The sequence below is a fragment of the Leopardus geoffroyi genome, chromosome B2 (genome assembly GCF_018350155.1).
Source record: "Leopardus geoffroyi isolate Oge1 chromosome B2, O.geoffroyi_Oge1_pat1.0, whole genome shotgun sequence".
NCBI lineage: Eukaryota > Metazoa > Chordata > Mammalia > Carnivora > Felidae > Leopardus > Leopardus geoffroyi.
In genome coordinates, this window is record NC_059332.1 from 97646092 (window position 1) to 97665280 (window position 19189).

The 19189-nt window shown below is 38.4% G+C and overlaps 1 protein-coding gene across 1 annotated transcript in view; it reads right to left on the minus strand.

Moving 5' to 3' along the window:
• Positions 1-6022: 6022 nt before the first annotated feature.
• The window catches only part of SNX3 (sorting nexin 3), a 50200-nt gene continuing 37033 nt past the window's right edge, over positions 6023-19189 (minus strand). Inside the window, exons 2-4 of the mRNA XM_045499205.1 lie at positions 17597-17692; positions 8187-8311; positions 6023-6787 (exon numbers count right to left, since the gene is read on the minus strand). Coding sequence (XP_045355161.1) covers positions 6682-6787; positions 8187-8311; positions 17597-17692 — 327 coding nt within the window. The 3' untranslated portion in view covers positions 6023-6681. The remainder of the gene's footprint in view (positions 6788-8186; positions 8312-17596; positions 17693-19189) is intronic.

A 19189-nucleotide genomic window follows, 5' to 3' on the forward strand; every position in this document is an offset into this window, starting at 1 on the left:
TTTGCTGTAGTTACAGTGCCACAGGATTCAAATTCCTCTAGTGTCTGCTTTTGTCTCTTAACTTTGGATTCCCCTCATTACTCCTCTGCAGTCTGTCTCGAATCTCTTTTTAAAAATGTTTTTGAAGTTTACTTAGAGAGGGAGAAAGAGAAGGGGAGGGGCAGAGAGAGAGGAAGAGAGAGAGAATCCCAAGCAGGATCTGTGCTGTCTGCCCAGAGCCTGACATAGGGCTCAAACTCATGAACCGTGAGATCATGACCTAGGCCGAAACCAAGAGTCAGACGCTTAACCGCCTGAGCCACCCAGGTGCCCCTGTCTTGCATCTTTCAGCTGGAATCCACTGTGACTCTACTGGGGCCCTGCGGGTATGGGGGTAAAGAAGCGGGTTTGTGTGCATTCTATTATGTCCAGATCAAATCTCTGTGTTTTGGTGGGCCTGTGACCTCTACAAGTATTTCTGCAGTGGTATAGCCTTGTCCCTCTGCCCCTTCCTCCCTTCTCTGGCTACAGCATTCCCAGTCTGTTTCCTTGAGGTCTTGACCCTTGTTGACTGTATATATTTTCCCTCTTAGGTGAGATAGCAAGGCTGGAGGGGCTGGTGTGAGAAGAATGCCCTTCCCCCAACTGGGATAGGGCTCTGGCAAAGTCTTTTACCCTGGAGAGTGGGCCTTTGTAATAAAGAAGGTTCTGGATGTATTTCACAATGATTACTCATCTCTCCCTGCCAGAGCCATATGGGGATCTCCCTTGATCTTCACTGTGGGTATCTGGGGGTAAAAAGCCCAAGAACATACGCACTTCCTCTAACACTGCAGTCTCCAGGAATTTCTTACTCTCAGGCTAGACCACACTCAACCTCTGGCAATGCATTATTACTGTGTAAGCGTTCCTACCAGTTTATGGCTCCAGCACTTTCTGTTGCAGGAAAAGATTTTGACTATCAATTCTCGATGAGCCCCTCTCTCCAGACTTTGGGGTGATGGTTTGTTTGCCCTGCAATCTCAATTCTCTGATGGGTAGGTCCAGGAAAAGACACGGATTTTCAGCTTGTCCAGCTTTTATTTGTTGTAAGGACAAGAGTGCCAACTTTTAAGCTCTGTACATGTCAGAGCCAAAACTGGAAGTCCCCTTTATTCTGAACAGCCATTCCCTTCCCTCCATCTGAACTCCCGTGTCCCTTCTTGCCTTCACATTTGCTGTACCTTTCTCTGGCTATGCTAGCTGAGTCTTTTCATGATGATGTCAAAACAAGACTGAGTTTCTTGAGAGAAGAGGCCATGGTTAACCTCTTGCCTATGTTCATATTTTGTACATGTGAAACGTCTAGTGCTGCTGTTTGACTTTATTGGATCCCTTCCATTTATGGCCTTTATTCTAACATTCTAACAGTACAAATCATCTGGTGAGATGTTACCCAGTGTCCTCTAAACTTCCTTTTGTGCTTTTAATTTTTATTTATTTTTGAGAGAGAGACAGCGTGTGAGCAGGGGAGGAGCAGAGGGAGAGGGAGACACAGAATCTGAAGCAGGCTCCAGGCCCCCAGCTGTTAGCACAGAGCCCTCGAACTCATGAACTGTGGGATCATGACCCGAGCCGAAGTTGGATGCTCAACCGACTGAGCGACCCAGGCGCCCCCCCTTTTGTGCTTTTAAATGAATCATTGTCATCTCTGAATCAAGGTCTTCTTTTCTTAGCAAGGTTGGAATAATGCAAATTTCACTTATTGTAAATCGAGATTTGCAAAAGTAACTTCTCAAGATCTGAGAAGTCCTTACTCTTTTTTCCTTTTCATTTTTTTTGTTTTTATTTAAATTCCAGTTAGTTAGGGGCTCCTGGCAGGCTTAGTCAGTAGAGCTTGTGACTCTTAATTTCAGGGTTGTGAATTCAAGCCCCAGGTTGGGTGTGGAGCCCCACATTAAAAAATAAAGAGGGGCCACCTGGGTGGCTCAGTCGGTTAAGTGTAGGACTTTGGCTCAGGTCATGGATCCCACTGCTTACAAGTTTGAGCCGCCTTCGGGTTCTGTCCTGACATCTCAGAGACTGGAGCCTGCTTCAGATTCTGTGTCTCCCTCTCTCTCTGCCCCTCCCCCCACCACTGTTTCTTTCTGAAATATAAACATTAAAATTAAAAAAAAAAAAAAAAAAAAAAACAGATAAATTCCGGTTAGCTAACATACAGTGTAACACTAGTTTTAGGTATACAATACAGTCATCCCACAGTTCCAAAAAACACCCACTGCTCATCACAAATTCCCTCCTTAATCCCCATCACCTATTTAACCCATTCCCCCACCCAGCTCCCCTCTGGTAACTATCAGTTTGTTCTCTACAGTTAAGAGTCTGTTTCTTGGTTTGCCTTTCTTTTTCCCCCTTTGCTTGTTTTGCTTTTTACACTCCACATGAGTGAAATCATAGATTTGTCTTTCTCTTGATTTCCTGACTCCGTTTTGTAATGACTTAAGTAGCTAGGTTAAGATCAAATCTGACCAAATCCTAGGAAAAGGGCCTTCTGGCTAAATGTCCAAACCTAGCTGTTGCAGAATTATCTAGGAAGCTTTAAAAAAAATTCTTGGACTCAGTCTTAGGGAGTAATTGTGGTATACAGCTAAGTGTAGAAAAATAAGATACCTCTGATCAGCGAGCTATTCATGTCCAAAAGTGCTTTTTTTACCCACACTTAATCTAACTAAAAAAACAAACAAAACTGATCCATTCATTCATTCATGTTCGGCCTAGAGGACACAGGAAATGTTATAAAAAATTCACTCTTAATTCGCTAAATTTATTGCGCACCAGGTAAGGGCTGGTTACCAAGTCACAGGCCCTGTCCAAAAGAAGGAACTGTGCTCATGCATGGCTTTGAGAGTCAGACATCCATACAACCTACATCCAGAGCCATCACATCCTGGGTAACTGTGAGCATGTCACTTAAGCTTGCAGGGCCTCAGTCTTCTCATCTATAAGGGAGAATATCACTTACTTCATAGGGTTCTGTGACAGAGATCACAAAGTGTTGAGGAAGACTTACACTCCATCCTCCTAAAGCAGTTTCTAGCTCATTTCCAGTCCAAACACTTGCACACTGAAATAATCACAGCTAGTACTCACTGAGCAGTTAACCTGTATGCCAGGCAGTGTTATGCTATCAGTCCAGCCACATGTCAAATTTTAACTGTGAAGGCCTGGAGGACAGCAGCCTCCTCCTTGATTGGCTGTACTTATCCTCACTCCACTAACCAAAATAGACAAAGCAAGCTGAAACAACAGGACGAGGACTTTTTTTTTTTTTTTTTAAAGATTTTAAGTAACCTCTACCCCCAACATGGGGCTCAAACTCCTAACCCTGATATCTAGAGTCACATGCTCTACCGACTGAGTCAGCCAGGTGCCCCAGGACAAGGACTTTTAATCTAGAGGTGACCATAACAAGAGGGCTGAGCTTGAAAGCCACAGGATGTAATAAAAAGATGTGCCCCTCACCACCCCCACCCCACATCCTCCCTTCAGAGGTCATCATCACAACCAAGGGTCATGATGGCAGAACCTCCAAGAAGGAAGCCAAATACCAGACAAACCTATCTACGAACTGCCATGGATTTAATGGTGCCATTTGCTGCTACTACTAATGTATTGATCACTATCACTGCCATCAAATAATTAAGTCTTTATATGTCCCAGATACTGTTGTTCTGTGGAGTTTACACTTAGTCCTCAAAAACTCTAAGTTACTAAAGGTACCACTGATGCTCACCTTTTACAACTAACAGCCAAGATAAGGCAATTACTTACTGAGAGGACACAGCCTGAGACTCTTGTAACAGAACTTACTGCCAAATTAACTTCTACTTTTAGGAGACCCTTATGGGCTTCCAGAACCTCCTCCTATATGGTTAGAGTTAATTGCAACTACATTTTACTTCACAGGATTAAAGGTGTCCTTTTAAAATGGACCATGGTTTTAATTCTCTAAGGGACAACAGTGAGAAGTGCCTGCCCACATTAGGCAAAAACATATCACCTGAAATAAGCAACATTTCACCTAACTTGAAACTTTCAACTTTTTTTTTTTTTTTTTTTTTTTTTTGAGGGAGAGTGGGAGAGGGGCAGAGAGAAAGGGGATCAGAGGATCTGAAGCAGGCCATGTGCTGACAACAGCAAGTCCGAAGTGGGGCTCAAATTCACAAACTGTGAAAACATGTCCTGAGCCAAAGTTGGATGCTTAGCCGATTGAGCCACCCAGGTGCCCCAAAACCTTCAACTTTCTTTAAAAAACAAAAACAAAAAACTTTAATTAATGTTTATTTTTGAGAAAGAGAGAGTGAGTGTGAGTGGGGGAGGGGCAGATAGAGAGGGAGACAGAATTCTAAGCAGGCTCCAGGCTCCAAGCTGTCAGCACAGAGCCCGACATGGAGCTTGAATTCATGAACCTTGAGATCATAACCTGAGCCAAAGTCAGACGCTTAACTGATTGAGCTATAGAGCGCCCCCAAATCTTCAAATTTCTAAGGATTATACCTACCCTAATGCAATTGTAGAGGTTAAAAGTAAGCAGGCCAGGGGCACCTGGGTGGCTCAGTCGGTTAAGCATCCAATTTCGGCTCAAGTCAGGATCTCACCATTTGTGAGTTCAAGTCCCCTATCAGGCTCTGTGCCGACAGCTTGGAGCCTGGAGCCTGCTCTGGATTCTGTGTCTCCCCCTCTCTATGCCCCTCCCCCACTTGCACTCTCTCTCTCAAAAACAAATAAACATTAAAAAAAAAAAAGTAAGCAGGCCAGTACAACCCATCCTAAGCCACATTATTCCTTTGTCTATAAATGATCAAAATCAAAAGAATTCCAGTAAGCAGAAACGTCCACACTACTGAGGTTTTTCTGTTGTAGGAGGCAGTCCTGTGCGCTGTGGGAGGTTTAACAGCATGTCTAACTTCTGCCCACTAGATTCCAATAGCATTCCCCAGTTCTGACAACCAAAAATGTCTCGAGATATTGCCAAATTGCCCTGGGGGCAAACTCATCTCTGTTTGAGAAACACTGCTTGAGAGGAACTGATTCAGAGCTACCATGACTCTGTTCTGCATACCAAAAACCGACAGCCTTTTGAGTTTACTTCTCTAGCTCCCTGAAATAAAGTTCACATGTTGTTTAGCTTTGTACCTTCTTAATTTATAGTAACAGAAATGTCCAGTTTATGGAATTGTGAAATATTATTTAAGCAACAAAAGGTCTTACAGGGCTGCTCTAATTCCTAGGATTTCAGTCTGCTGGGTGGACATCCTAGTCTGGCTAAGACCAAAGCTGGTCCTCTCAAATGAACTGACCTGTCTCTAGAGGAGACACCACTGGAGTGGGAAGGCGAACCTTCCTTACCTCGTGGTTTAACTCTAGGTCACAATGGGACCCTCCCAAACCACCAGATGTTGTTCAAATTCAAATCAGAGACCACACTCTGGCTGCAAAGGTCTGGCTACAACACAAGTTAGACAGCAAGGAGTCATGCATTTTCTGGTTTCTTATCACTTATACAAGTCGGGCTAGAGCGCTGTGCCCTTCTCCCTTGGTTAAAGAGGATAAAGTGTGCCACCATCCCAAGCCAAATTAAAGAGAAAGTGTGAATCTGCTGATCAAGAAAAGCGTTATTATACCCTTGCTAAGTTTGTTTAAACAAGTCACTTAGATGAACTAGGAAAAAAATTCCTCTGAAAAACAGGAGGCACAGTGTTGACTTATCTTAAAAGGCCTTTTAAGAATGACTTGAGATTACAAAGCATTTTTCAAATACACAAAGTGCTTCATAACAACTCAGTAAGCTTTAAGGAATGCTTCTTTTAGTACATCACTTTTTTTGTTGTATAAAAGAAAATACCCCAATTCAAAGGGTGGTAGCATATTTGATATCACCCCTGTTTAAGAGGAATGGAGTTACAGGAATGAGAAGTATATAATTAGTAAATAATCCCTCTCAACAAGTGAGTTAAGTAGGACAGCCATAAAGGGGGAAAAAAAGAAGCTGGAGGCAACACAATCAGTGCATATCAGAAATGCATTTTTATTTTTATTTGAAAACAACTTAAATTTTTAGACAAATGATTTTAGTATATAAATTGGATTTTGTTTTTATACAGAATATAAAGATTTCCCTCATTGATCTTCCATGTGAAGGGTATTACAAGCCTGAAGGGAGATACTTTCTGCACACAAGTGTGTATCTCACACGTAGGGGGACTGGAAACCAATGGTGTAGTGCTTCTACACATAAATTAGGACAAGTGACATCACATATTAAAAAGGGGTAAGAGAAATATTCTAGTTAATCAGATTCAAGAAGCAAACAGGACACAAAAACTGTGCAGATAAGACCAAGTCAGTAACTTTAGTTAGGACACTGCAGATCATACTGGAGTAACAGGTTTGTGGGGTTATAGCGTGTACCACATTAAAACAGCAAGGAAGAGCGAGAAAGGCTGGAACAAGGGATTTTCACTAAAGCAAATTAACTTCTTGTCAACTGCCAAAACAAAACAAAACAAAACTGAGCATATGAATGTTAGTATACTGAAGGCATGTTATACCAGTTTCTGTGCAGCATGCTAAAAGTTAGATAGAACTTCTTCACTGGTGCATACGAATCATTAATAGTCACAGGAGGGTTTTTTTTTTTTTTTTGCCCCTTCTCACCAAATTTCAGGCATGTCTTATTTTAGATGGAGTATAGCTTTTATCTATAATTTCGTCCTGTAAAAACATGTGAAGACAACGTTCATTCTGTGCCAGAGGATGACCAGCGACCCTAGGAATAAAAATTACAAATTTAGTCCCAACACTTTATAAAAGTGGGGTCAGGAGTCACACACACATATTCTACAGTTAAAAAGCATGTATGATTTAGCAATAATAAGTGTTATTCTGGACTGCCCATTAGGCTATGCTCTATCAACTAATGGGAAATTTCCTTTGGTTCACAAGGGTCATTTAGAAAACATTTAATCACTGTATTTGCACTACTTCTGGCACATGTACCCAATAAACTTCTTTATATAGCAGTTTGTACATTCACAAAAAACCTAAATGAATTTTAATGTTAAAAGTGAAACATGTCATTAATTCTAAGAACCCATTTTAAAGAAGGAAAAGATATAGGATCAAAATTAGAAATATACTGAATTTGAAAAAAAAAAAAATACACTGAAGTTCAATAAAAGCCCAAAACACTAAGAAAGAGGCACAAGTGTGTCCAGGTTTTTCTTCTTTTTCCTTTTTTTGGCCTGCTTTAAAGGTTCCCATTGCAGACTAAACACAAGATCAAAATGGGTAACCAGACTTCTATTTCTGAATTCAAAAGTACCTCAGCTAACACTACCTTCTCCAAAAGGAAAGCGTGTTCATAAAAGACAATGAAGGCTATGTGCTAAACTAAAAGTTAAAGGCTTTGTACAACTTTCCCTCCTGTTTACCACTCACAGATCTTCAAATTACTAAAAATTGAAGTTGTTGGTTAGTATGTAACCTCGTACAACTATATTCTTCAGCATTTGACTTCATTTGGTCAAATTTAAGGCCAATGCACAATTTATAGCAAGCCCCTTCCTGACATTAGCTCTATTACTTTGGCTTTTAAAAATGGCTATATTTCAAATTAAGAATAAAATTAAAAGCTAGAAATTTTGGTTTAAGAGTTCCTAAAGTAAAAGATAAACAATTGAAAGTCTTCTTACATTTTGGAAAGAAACATTTTGCTGTGAAAATTTTGAATGTGCACCTTTACACAAGACATGCTGATAATACCTCCATTTGCAATCAAACAAAATGATTGCAAGTGTACCGCAAGTTTTATTGTTCATGCTAGAACATACCTTAAATGAGAAAGAATCATAAGTAAAACTATTTTTTAAATGCTGCAATTTTAAATGTAATTTGCATAAATTAACCAAGAAAAACAAATACAAAACTTAGGTCAACACAAAGATACTCATTTTAATCACTCAAGTGTGTTAATATTTATCACATGATATTCAACTTGTTATATACTTTTACTTTATTTAAATGATACAAAATGTTAGTTAGGAAATGGCCAAAAAAGAAAAGCAATACTATAAGTTTAGCTTAATATCTAAATTTTGAGTATTTGCTTAAAGTTGTCTCAGAACACTATTCGCTCTTATACCTCTTGAGGTACAGAAAGTACTTACTTGTTTATAAACTGCTCCAGCCCTTGCTTCCTTTCTTCAATAAAATTATCATCAAATATTCCATCATCTCCTCTGAAAGGAAGCTGACGCAAAAATGCTTTTCCAGGGAGCGGGGGAACTACAACCTAAAAAAACATAGGAAAGTTCTTGAAGATGCTGACTGGGTTGTGAAAATTTATAGAGCACAACATGAAGACAAAGTATATGTTCACTGTGACAGCTATTCCACTGTTCAACTAGTTTAAATAAAAAAATCAGTAAAGAACACATTGAAAAAAAACACACTAAAAAACAGTCAATGTTTTGGAGGCAAGATAACCAAAGGTAGACAGAATAAATAGCCCATTAGATCAATGCTCCTTAATGGCATGGCCCATAGCTTAAGGCTTTCCTGAACTTATTGAAGCATAAGTATACAAAAAGAGCATTCAAGCAATGCTGAAATGAAGCCTACGATGCCTCCAGTTTTGATGCCACTCAGGGAAGACCATGCTTTATTACAACGAAAAACTACAGAGATCAAAATCAACTTTCAATTAATGAAGAAATAAAATATTAACAACATTCTCTCCAGCATGGGCAGATTAAGAATTCTGTGGTCTATTTCCTCCACCTCATACCATCTTCATACAGTCTTTCCTACTTGTGTTTGAGGTGATGATAAAAAAGTCAACAATTCTGTCACCATGCTTCCATTTTTTTTTTTTTTTAATGTTTACTTGAGAGAGAGAGACCGCACACATGCAAGTAGGGGGAGGGACAGAGAGAAAGATAGGAGAGAGAGAGAGAATCCCAAGCAGGCTCCACACTGTCAGCAAAGAGCCTGACGCAGGGCTCCATCTCCTGAAGCATGAGATCATTACCTGAGCTGAAATCAAGAGTTGGATGCTTAACCGACTAAGCTGCTCAGGTGACCACACTTCCTTTTTCTATGTTAAGAAACATGTCAACATTCTCCCAAATCTACTACTCCATCTTTCCCCAAAGACCTGTCATTTCTTTCTTCCTACATAGCAATATCCTATTTTTCCCCTTCAAAGTCTAACTATCCTCTAGGGTCAACTTATACTGATCTCTTCTAGGAATTATCTAGAGCTCAAATATTTGAGTTAAATAGCACCTAGCTATTTACTTCACAGGTTAGTTAGGGTTTCTTGCCCATGGCACTATTAACATTTTGAGTCACATTATTCTTTGTAGAGGGGGGAGAGTAGGGGAAGGAGTTTCTTGGTGCACTGCAGAATGTTTAACAGCATCCCAGGCCTCTACCCACTAGACTGGGTAGCACCCAGTAGTGACAATAAAAACAGTCTCCAGACCCTGTCAAATGTCTCCTGGGGGATAAAACAGGCACTGGTGGAAAACCAACTTATCCTACTAATGCCTTCAAATCAAGGATCCTGTCTCAGGCTTCCTATGGTTATTTAAAGAAAAGTTGGGACACAACACAACAGACACTCAAATATCTGTTAAATGACTAAGCACTTAGCGGGATCCATATCTTACAACAAAACAGAGAGAAGGTGTAAGTGACAAATCAAACAAGAAGAAATATAAATAGTAAACAGAAGTAATTGTACATACCCTAAAAGAGGAAAAATTTTAAACCCCTGATGCAGTTTCTATCCTAAAACAATAACCCAGCTGGGTAAAAAAAGGGAAAGAGCAACACAACTTTATAAAGAATAGCAAAGAACAAAATGACAGCAAAAAAGAAACACAAAACCAAATACCCAACATAAAATTCATGATTCCTTCCTAAATGTAGTCTTCTCTCCAGGACCAATGATTAACACATCTAGAGATTTGTCTCTGTAACTCTGCCTCAGTATTCTTGAATCTCTCTCCCTACATTGATATTTGTGAAGTAGAGTGTTAAAACCTGCAGAGACCTTACAACTGAGAAACACATCATGACCATTAACTGAGCTCCAGCAGAATGGCTTTTCTGAAGGACAGGGGAAAACATCTGTATCTATGAAACTACTATTAAAAAAAGAATCTAGAACCAATGCACTAAACAAATGACTACAATTAATTCAGGACATAATTCAGCATGAAACTTACGATCAGTATGTATTATCTGCAGAGATATATTCTTCCTAACATAATATTCAAAACAGTCACTGAAATGGATGGTGAGGTTGTAGGTAACAGGATTTAATGATCTACAAAAATCTTGAGTGGCTTGCCCAGCTAAGAGTCCAAAAATCCTCTTCAACATCAAATTAGTTTTGCTGAACAAGTCTGGAAAGATCTAGTTAGAATTTTTTTATTTTTTAATTTTTCATTAATAATTTATTTACTTTTTAAAATTATGTCCAAGTCAGCATATGGTGCAACAATAATTTCAGGAGTAGATTCCTTAATGCCCCTTACCATTTAGCCCACCCCCCCCATCCCCTCCAGCAATGCTGTTTGTTCTCCATATTTAAGAGTCTCTTATGTTTTGTCCCCCTCCCTGTTTTTTATTATTTTTGTTTCCCTTCCCTTATGTTCTTAAAGTCCTCATATGAGTAAAGTCATATGATATTTGTCTTTCTCTAATTTCGCTTAGCACAATACCCTCTAGTTCCATCCATGTAGTTGCAAATGGCAAGATTTCATTCTTTTTGATTGCCGAGTAATACTCCATTGTATATATACCACTTCTTCTTTATCCATTCATCCATTGATGGACATTTGGGCTCTTCCCATACCTTGTCTATTGTCGGTAGTGCTGCTATAAACATTGGGGTGCATGTCCCCCTTCAAAACAGCATACCTGTATCCCTTGGATAAATACCTAGTAGTGCAATTGCTGGGTCATAGGGTAGTTCTATTTTTAATTTTTTGAGGAACCTCCATCCTGTTTTCCAGAGTGGCTGCACCAGTTTGCATTCCCACCAGCAGTGCAAAAGAGATCCTTTTTCTCCACATCCTGGCCAACATCTGTTGTTGCCTGAGCTGTTAATGTTAGCCATTCTGACAGGTGTGAGGTGGTATCTCATTGTGGTTTTGATTTGTATTTCCCTGATGATGAGTGATGTTGAGCTTTTTTTCATGTGTCGGCCATCTGGATGTCTTCTTGGGAGAGGTGTCTATTCATGTCTTTTGCCCATTTCTTCACTAGATTATCTGTTTTTTGGGTGTTGAGTTTGATACGTTCTCTACAGATTTTGGATACTAACCCTTTATCTGATACTTCTCCCATTCCATCAGTTGCCTTTTAGTTTTGCTGATTATTTCCTTTGCTGTGCAGAAGCTTTTTATTTTGATGAGGTCCTAATAGTTCATTTTGCTTTGGTCTCCCTTGCCTTCAGAGACGTGTTGAGTAAGAAGCTGTTGCTGCCAAGGTCAAAAAAGTTTTTGCCTGCTTTCTCCTTGAGGATTTTGATGGCTTCCTGTCTTACATTTAGGTCTTTCAACCATTTTGAGTTTATTTTTATGTATGGTGTAAGAAAGTGGTCCGGGTTCATTTTTCTGCATGTCACAGTCCAGTTTTCCCAAAACCATTTGCTGAAGAGGCTGTCTTTATTCCATTGGATATTCTTTCCTGCTCTGTCAAAGATTAGTTGGCCATATATTTGTGGGTTCATTTCTGGGTTCTCTATTCTGTCCCATTGATTTGAGTGTCTGTTTTTGTGCCAGTACCATATTGTCTTAATGATTACAGATTTGTAATACAGCTTGAAGTCTGATAGAATTCTTATACCAACCTAATCATCATTAATCCAAAGATACGTGTGTACACGTGGGGTTAGAAGTAGACAGGAAAATACTTGGCCAGCATAATATAGTGAAAGCATACTAAAGTAAAAGCTAAAAAGATATCACTATAATGACCAGTAAACACAATAAATATCATCTACTTCCTAGCCTCATATAACAGATCTTATTTAATTAAAAATACTTATAAAAGGGGGCTCCTGGGTGGCTCACTCAGTTAAGCATCTGACTTCGGCTTGGGCCATGGTCTCACAGTTCGTAAGTTTAAGCCCCGTGTTGGGCTCTGTGCTGACAGCTCAGAGCCTGGAGACTGCTTTGGATTCTGTGTCTCCATCTCTCTCTGCTCCTCCCCCACTCACACTCTGTCTCCCTCTCTCAAAAATAAAAACAAAAAAAATTTAAAAATTAAAAAAAGGTACTTAAAATAACTTGATTAATTGTTCTTAGCAATACTATAATAAAAATACAACTTTCACATAGGTTAAATCCCTCAGAGATTTAACTGGTCTATTGTTAAAACTGAAGTATTGTGCTTCAAAGGACAGTAATAAGTGGAAACAATTCACAGATAAAGAGATTTCGGCAAATCAACTATCTTGTAAGAGACTTTTAAGAGTTTTTTGTATATTCTAGGTACAACTCAATAATAAAGACAAAACACTTGATTAAATGGGCAAAGGATCTGAAAAAAAATATATATATAACTGATAATATATAAATATAAATAAATAAATATATATATCTGATAAATACATGGAAAGATGATCAACATCATCAGCCATTGGGAAAATGAAAATTCAAACCATAATGATATTCCAACTTCACACATACTAGGACAGCTATAATAAAGAAGACATAATAGTTATGTGTTGGTGAGGATGTGGAGTACACGGGAACTCTCGCACATTGTTGGTGGGAATGTAAAATGGTGCAGCTGCTTTGGTAAACAGTCTGGGAGTTCCTCAAAATTAAAGAAAGTTGTCACAGGACCCAGTAAATCCACTTCTAGGTATATACTCAAGATAAATGAAAATATATGTCCAAACAAAAACCTGTAAACAAATGTTCACAGCAGCATTATCTATAATAGTCAAAAAGTAGAAACAACCGAATGTCTGCAAACTGATTAATAAATGTGTTATATCCACACAACAGAATATTATTATTGGGCAATGAAAAGAAATGAGTTAAGAAAAAAAGAACTAGTGGGGCCCCTGGGCGGCTCAGTCGGTTGAGCGTCTGACTTCGGCTCAGGTCATGATCTCACAGTCTGTGAGTTCGAGCCCCGCATTGGGCTCTGTGCTAATGGCTCAGAGCCTGGAGCCTGCTTCGGACTCTGTGTCTCCCTCTCTCTCTGCCCCTCCCCTGCTCATGCTCTGTCTCTGTCTCAAAAATAAATAAAAACATTAAGAAAAAAATTAAAAAAAAAAAAAAGAAAAAAAGAAGTAGTGTTTAATGTTGAAAACACACTCAGTGAAAGAAGCCAGACACAGAAGGCTAAATATTCTATGCTATTTATATGAAATGTCCAGAACAAACAAATCCATAGAGAAAGTAGATTAATGGCTGTATAGGGTTGGGTGAGGAGGGGCTGGGGGAGAAATTGGTAACAACTACTAATAGGTATGGGATTTCTTTTATGCAGTAATTAAGATGTTCTAAAACTGACTAGTGATTGTTGCACAACTTTATGAATATATGAAGAACCACTGAATTTTACTCTTCAAAGTTTATTTTTATTTATTTATTTTGAGAGAGAGAACGTGTGTGTGAGCAGGGGGAGGCACAGAGAGAGAGGAGAGAGGAAATCCCAAGCAGGCTCCGTGCTGTCAGCACAGAGCCCGACTTAGGGCTCGATCTCACAAACAATGAGATCAAGACCTAAGCTGAAATCAAGAGTCAGATTCTTAACCAACTGAGCCACCCAGGGGCCCCTGAATTTTACACTTTAAATGGGTGAATTGTATGGCATGTGAATTATATGTCAATAAAGCTGTTATTTTTTCAAAAAGTGCTATATACATTCACCAAATGTTTATTAAACACTCCAACATGCCATGTGCTATTTAAGCAAAGCCCAAAGCCCATCAAGACACTTCTTCCCGTAAGTCAGAGAAAGACAAATACTGTATGATCTCACTTATAGGTGGAATCTAAAATAAATCAAACTCATAGCAACAGAGAGTAGCAGAGACTAGTGGTTGCCAGGGATTGGCAGGTGGGAGAAATGGTAACATGCTGGTCAAAAGGTACAAACTTCCAGTTATAGGATGAGTAAGTTCTGGGGATCTAAAGTAGAGCATGGGGAGTATAGTTAACAATAAGGTATCACATATTTAAAAATTGCCAAGAGAAGCATATCTGAAATGTTCTTACCACCACCACCACGAAAAAAAAAGTAACTATGTGAGGTGATGGTATAGTAACTAAGCTTATTGAGCTCATCATTTCACAATATATACGTATAACAAATCATTATACTGTATGCCTTAAACTTACATAATGTTATCTGTCAATTATATCCTAATTTTATTATTTAAAAAAAATTTTTTTTTAGTGTTTACTTTTGAGAAAGAGAGAGAGAGAGAGAGAGAGGGTGCGAGCAGGGGAGGGGCAGAGAGAGAGAGAGACACAGAATCCAAACCAGGCTCCAAGCTCCGAGCTGTCAGCACAGAGCCCAGCGTGGGGCTTGAATTCATGAACTGTGATGCGAGACCATGACCTGAGCTCAAGTCAGATGCTTAACCGACTGAGCCACCAGGCACCTCAATTATATCTCAATTTTAAAGCTGGGGAAAAAGGACACTTCTTCCCTATGGTCATAAAACATTCCTTCTTTGTTACCCATAACTTTTCTAACTTGGTTTGTACATTTAGAGCTTAAAACCATGTAATTTATACACAGTTATAAATTTTTATTCCTAGACAGCCAAATGTTTCAACTCCATTTACTGAATATAAATTCTTTTCCCTACTGAATGACAATGTTATTTTTGTTCTGAACTAAATTTCTAATAAACACGCAAGTCAGCTGCTAAGATCTATACATTCATTCTAAGTTCTACTACATTCAACTAATCTATTTGCCTATTCCTAAAGCAATAGCAAACTATTTTAATTACTATAGCTTAAGATAAACTCTGATGTCTGCATATGCTTATTAGTACATGCTGAAAATAATTTCTGACTCTTCTTCAGCTTTCTTGGATTGTAAAGCTCAGATATAAATCTACAAGTTCATTAAAAAAAATTAAGATTTCTGTTAGAATTTTATGAATTCATAAGTAAGTTAGGAGGTAATGCTTTACTTTGATCAGGTTTACTGCTAAAATGTCACCTCTAAGTGAGGGCTTCCTTTGACTACTCTATAAAAGAGTACTCTCCTGGAATTCCTTGCTTCCTATAGTTTTTGGTTTTTTTAGAACATATTCCTATCAGACATACTATATATCTTACTTTTTTTTCTGCTTTTCCTTCACCACAACCCCAACTTTCCCAATTGAATGTAAACATCATAGAAGTGGGAACTTAATTTATTCACAGCTCTATCTATAACTCATAGAACATAAAGAATTAGCTCTCAAATGTTTACAGAGTAAATGTTTACAGAGTAAAAATAAAACAAGTTTAAAAAAAGTGAATATTCCATGGAAATGCAAGCTGGTGCAGCCACTCTGGAAAATAGGATGGAGGTTCCTCAAGAAACTAAAAATAGAACTACCCTACGACCCAGCAATTGCACTACTAGGCATTTATCCAAGGGATTCAGGTGTGCTGTTTCGAAGGGACACATGCACCCCCATGTTTATAGCAGCACTATCAACAATAGACAAAGTATGGAAAGAGCCCAAATGTCCATCGATGGATGAATGGATAAAGAAGATGTGGTATATATACAATGGAGTAGTACTCGGCAATCAAAAAGAATGAAATCTTGCCATTTGCAACTTACGTGGATGGAACGGGAGGGTATTATGCTAAGTGAAATTAGTCAGAGAAAGACAAAAACCATGACTTCACTCATATGAGGACTTTAAGATAAAAAACAGATGAACATAAGGAAAGGGAAACAAAAATAATATAAAAACAGGGAGGGGGACAAAACAGAAGAGACTCATAAATATGGAGAACAAACTGAGGGTTACAGGAGGGGGGATGGGCTAAATGGGTAAGGGGCACTAAGGAATCTACTCCTGAAATCATTGTTGCACTATATGCTAATTTGGATGTAAAGTTAAAAAAATAAAAAATAAAACAAGTTAAAAAAAAAAAGTGAATATTCCAAAACAAGAATGTAGTATTTCTAAGTTTTGAAATTTTCTTTACATGGTCTTACATTTCTTTTTTACTCATAAACATTTTATACTTTGATAGTCTTTTTTTAAAAAAAATTTATTTATTTATTTTGAAAGAGAGAAAGAATGAGCAGGGGAGGTGGAGAGAGAGAATTCCAAGCAGGCTCTGCACTGTCAACGCAGAGCCCCCATGCAGGGCTCAAAGCAATGAATTGTGAGATCATGACCTGAGCCAAAATTAAGAGTCAGACAACCGACCGAGCCACCCAGGTGCCCCTATACTTTGATAGTCTGTTGAGTAAAGTTGTTTTTCCTTTAAATTTTGATGGAATGCTATGATTTGTGTATATTGTTCTCTATCCAGCCACAGGTCTGGCTAAGGAAGTTTTCCTTCCGCTTCAACTTATCACACTTGAGAAATGAGTAGAAGCGACCCTACTTCAGGGCTCCTACCGTATCAACTTGTTTCCTATTACACTCTAGTCACAAAGTAACTTTTCATCATTCTGAGCACACCATGCCCTTCCAGAACTCTATGTTGTTGATGTTCTTCTGACATAGGGCTGAAATAAGGGACTAGTAGGAGACCTTGCCTTGCTGATTTTTTTGCAGCCAAAGTCACCAAATTTTCTTTTAAGAGGAGATGATTCTTACCAAGGTGTATAACAGTTTTAAAATTGCATGTAGTTGGGCGCCTGAGTGGCTCAGTCAGATAAGCGTCTGACTCTTGATTTCAGTTCAGGTCATGATTTGACAGTTCATAAGTTTGAGCCCTGCATCGGTGACAGTGCAGAGCCTGTTTAGGATTCTCTCTCTCTCCCTCTCTTTCTGTCCCTCCCCTGCTCTCTCTCAAAATAAATAAATAAACTTGAAAAAAACCGCATGTAGCAACCTATGAGACCATGACCGTCATTTAAAAAGCTAAGCTGAAGAATATCAGGACATATCACAGAGTAAGGTAAGTACTGGTTTTTGAAAATTTTTGTTATATATACATGTGTGATGATGAAATAAAATATTTATTATGAGTCAGTAAAAAAACCCTGGAAATCCACTGATACATGAGATATATTAAGGAAGACAAACTTGGCAAGGAGTGTGTGGGAGGGCAAGACTGAAAAGGAAGATGAGGGAAAGGAAGGAAGTAATAGCAAAAAAGTTCTAAGAAGTAAGTGTTACTCAAGTATGACTTAGTAAAGACCTCAACTGGGCCTTTAAGTAAACAAGAAAGAGTTCTGAGCAAAAATTAGACTTCCTCTATCTCCCGTAAGATAAAATCGAACTCCTTGAAATGAAGAAATCATATATGCTTTTACCTCCTTCATTCTCGGTAAGTTTTCTGAAAGGTTCTTAAACATTAAAAGTCAGAGTGTTTTGCTTTAAAGTCCTATTACAAATAATTCTTACCTTGCTCTCTCTTTCTAATTCACTTCGCAGCCACTCAAAGTCACTGTATCTTCTTCTAACAGTAGATTCCTTCAGCTTGAAAATAGGCAGATTTGTCTGAAATTAAAAAAAAAAAAAATCATTCCTAAGTTGAAGCATGGGACGGGGACTTCAAAATAAGGAGGCTGGGGGATCTGTTTGTCAAATTGATAATATGGCAAGCCTGGTTATCTTAAGATAAGAAAATCATGAAGTTATCAAGATGACATTTTTACCTCTAACAAAATAAAACTTCACTAAATGTTAAAAAAGTGTATCATTTACACTACAGTACAATTTATTTATTTTTAATTTTTAGAGAGATGGAAAGAGAATCTCAAGCAAGTTCCAAGCACTCAGCACGGAGCCCGATATGGGGCTTGATCCCACGACCCTGGAATCATGACTTGAGCTGAAATCAAGAGTGGGACACTCAAACCAACTAAGCCACCCTGGCACCCCTAGAGTACAACCTTTAAAATGCATGTCTGTACATATGCTTTAGGATATCATTCTGCCTGAGGTCAGCTACATAAATATAGTCCTTTTTTTTTTTTCTATTTCAGTGAGCTGTACAAATGTCAACTGAACAGGAGTGAGAATAAAGCTAGCTCCGACTGCTGTGAGCTGGTTTAGATAGTACCTTACTATACAATGGTCACAGGGGAAAGAGACCTTAACTACTTTGAAATGGAATAAAAAATATTTTGTTATGACTAGATTAGATGCTTCACAATAAAAGAAATAAAGGATATGAATTTACATATATATACATAAATACATATATATATACAGACATACATATATATACATATATATATATACAAATTTACATCCCAGTTAGCATATAGTGCAATAATGATTTCAGGAGTAGAATCCAGTGATTCATCCCCTACATGTAACACCCAGTTATCATCCCAACAAGTATCCTGCTTAATACTCCTTGCCCATTTAGCCCATCCCTCCACCCATAATCCCTCCAGCAACCTTCTGTTTGTTCTCTATATTTAAGTGTCTCTCATGTTTTATCCCCCTCCCTGTTTTTATATTATTTTTGCTTCCCTTCCCTTATGTTCATCTGTTTTGTGTCTTAAATTCTACATGAGTGAAGTCATATATTTGTCCTTCTCTAATTTCACTTAACATAATACACTCTAGTTCCATCCATGTTATTGCAAATGGCAAGACTAATTTTTTTTTAATGTTTATTTCTGATAAAGAAAGAGAAAGAATCTGAAGCAGGCTCCAGGTTCCAAGTTGTCAGTGCAGAGCCCAATGTGGGGCCCAAACCCATGAACCGTGAGATCCTGACGTGAACTGAGGTTGGATGCTTAGCCAACTGAGCTACCAGGTGCCTCAAGACATCATTCTTTTTGATGACCAAGTAATACTCCATTGTGTTTATATATACCACATCTTCTTTATCTATTCATCTGTTGATGGATATTTGGGCTCTTTCCATACATTGGCCATTATCGATAGCACTGATATAAACATTGGGGTGCATGTGCCCCTTGAAAACAACATACCTGTATCCTTTGGATAAATACCTAGTAGCGCAATTGCTGGGTCATA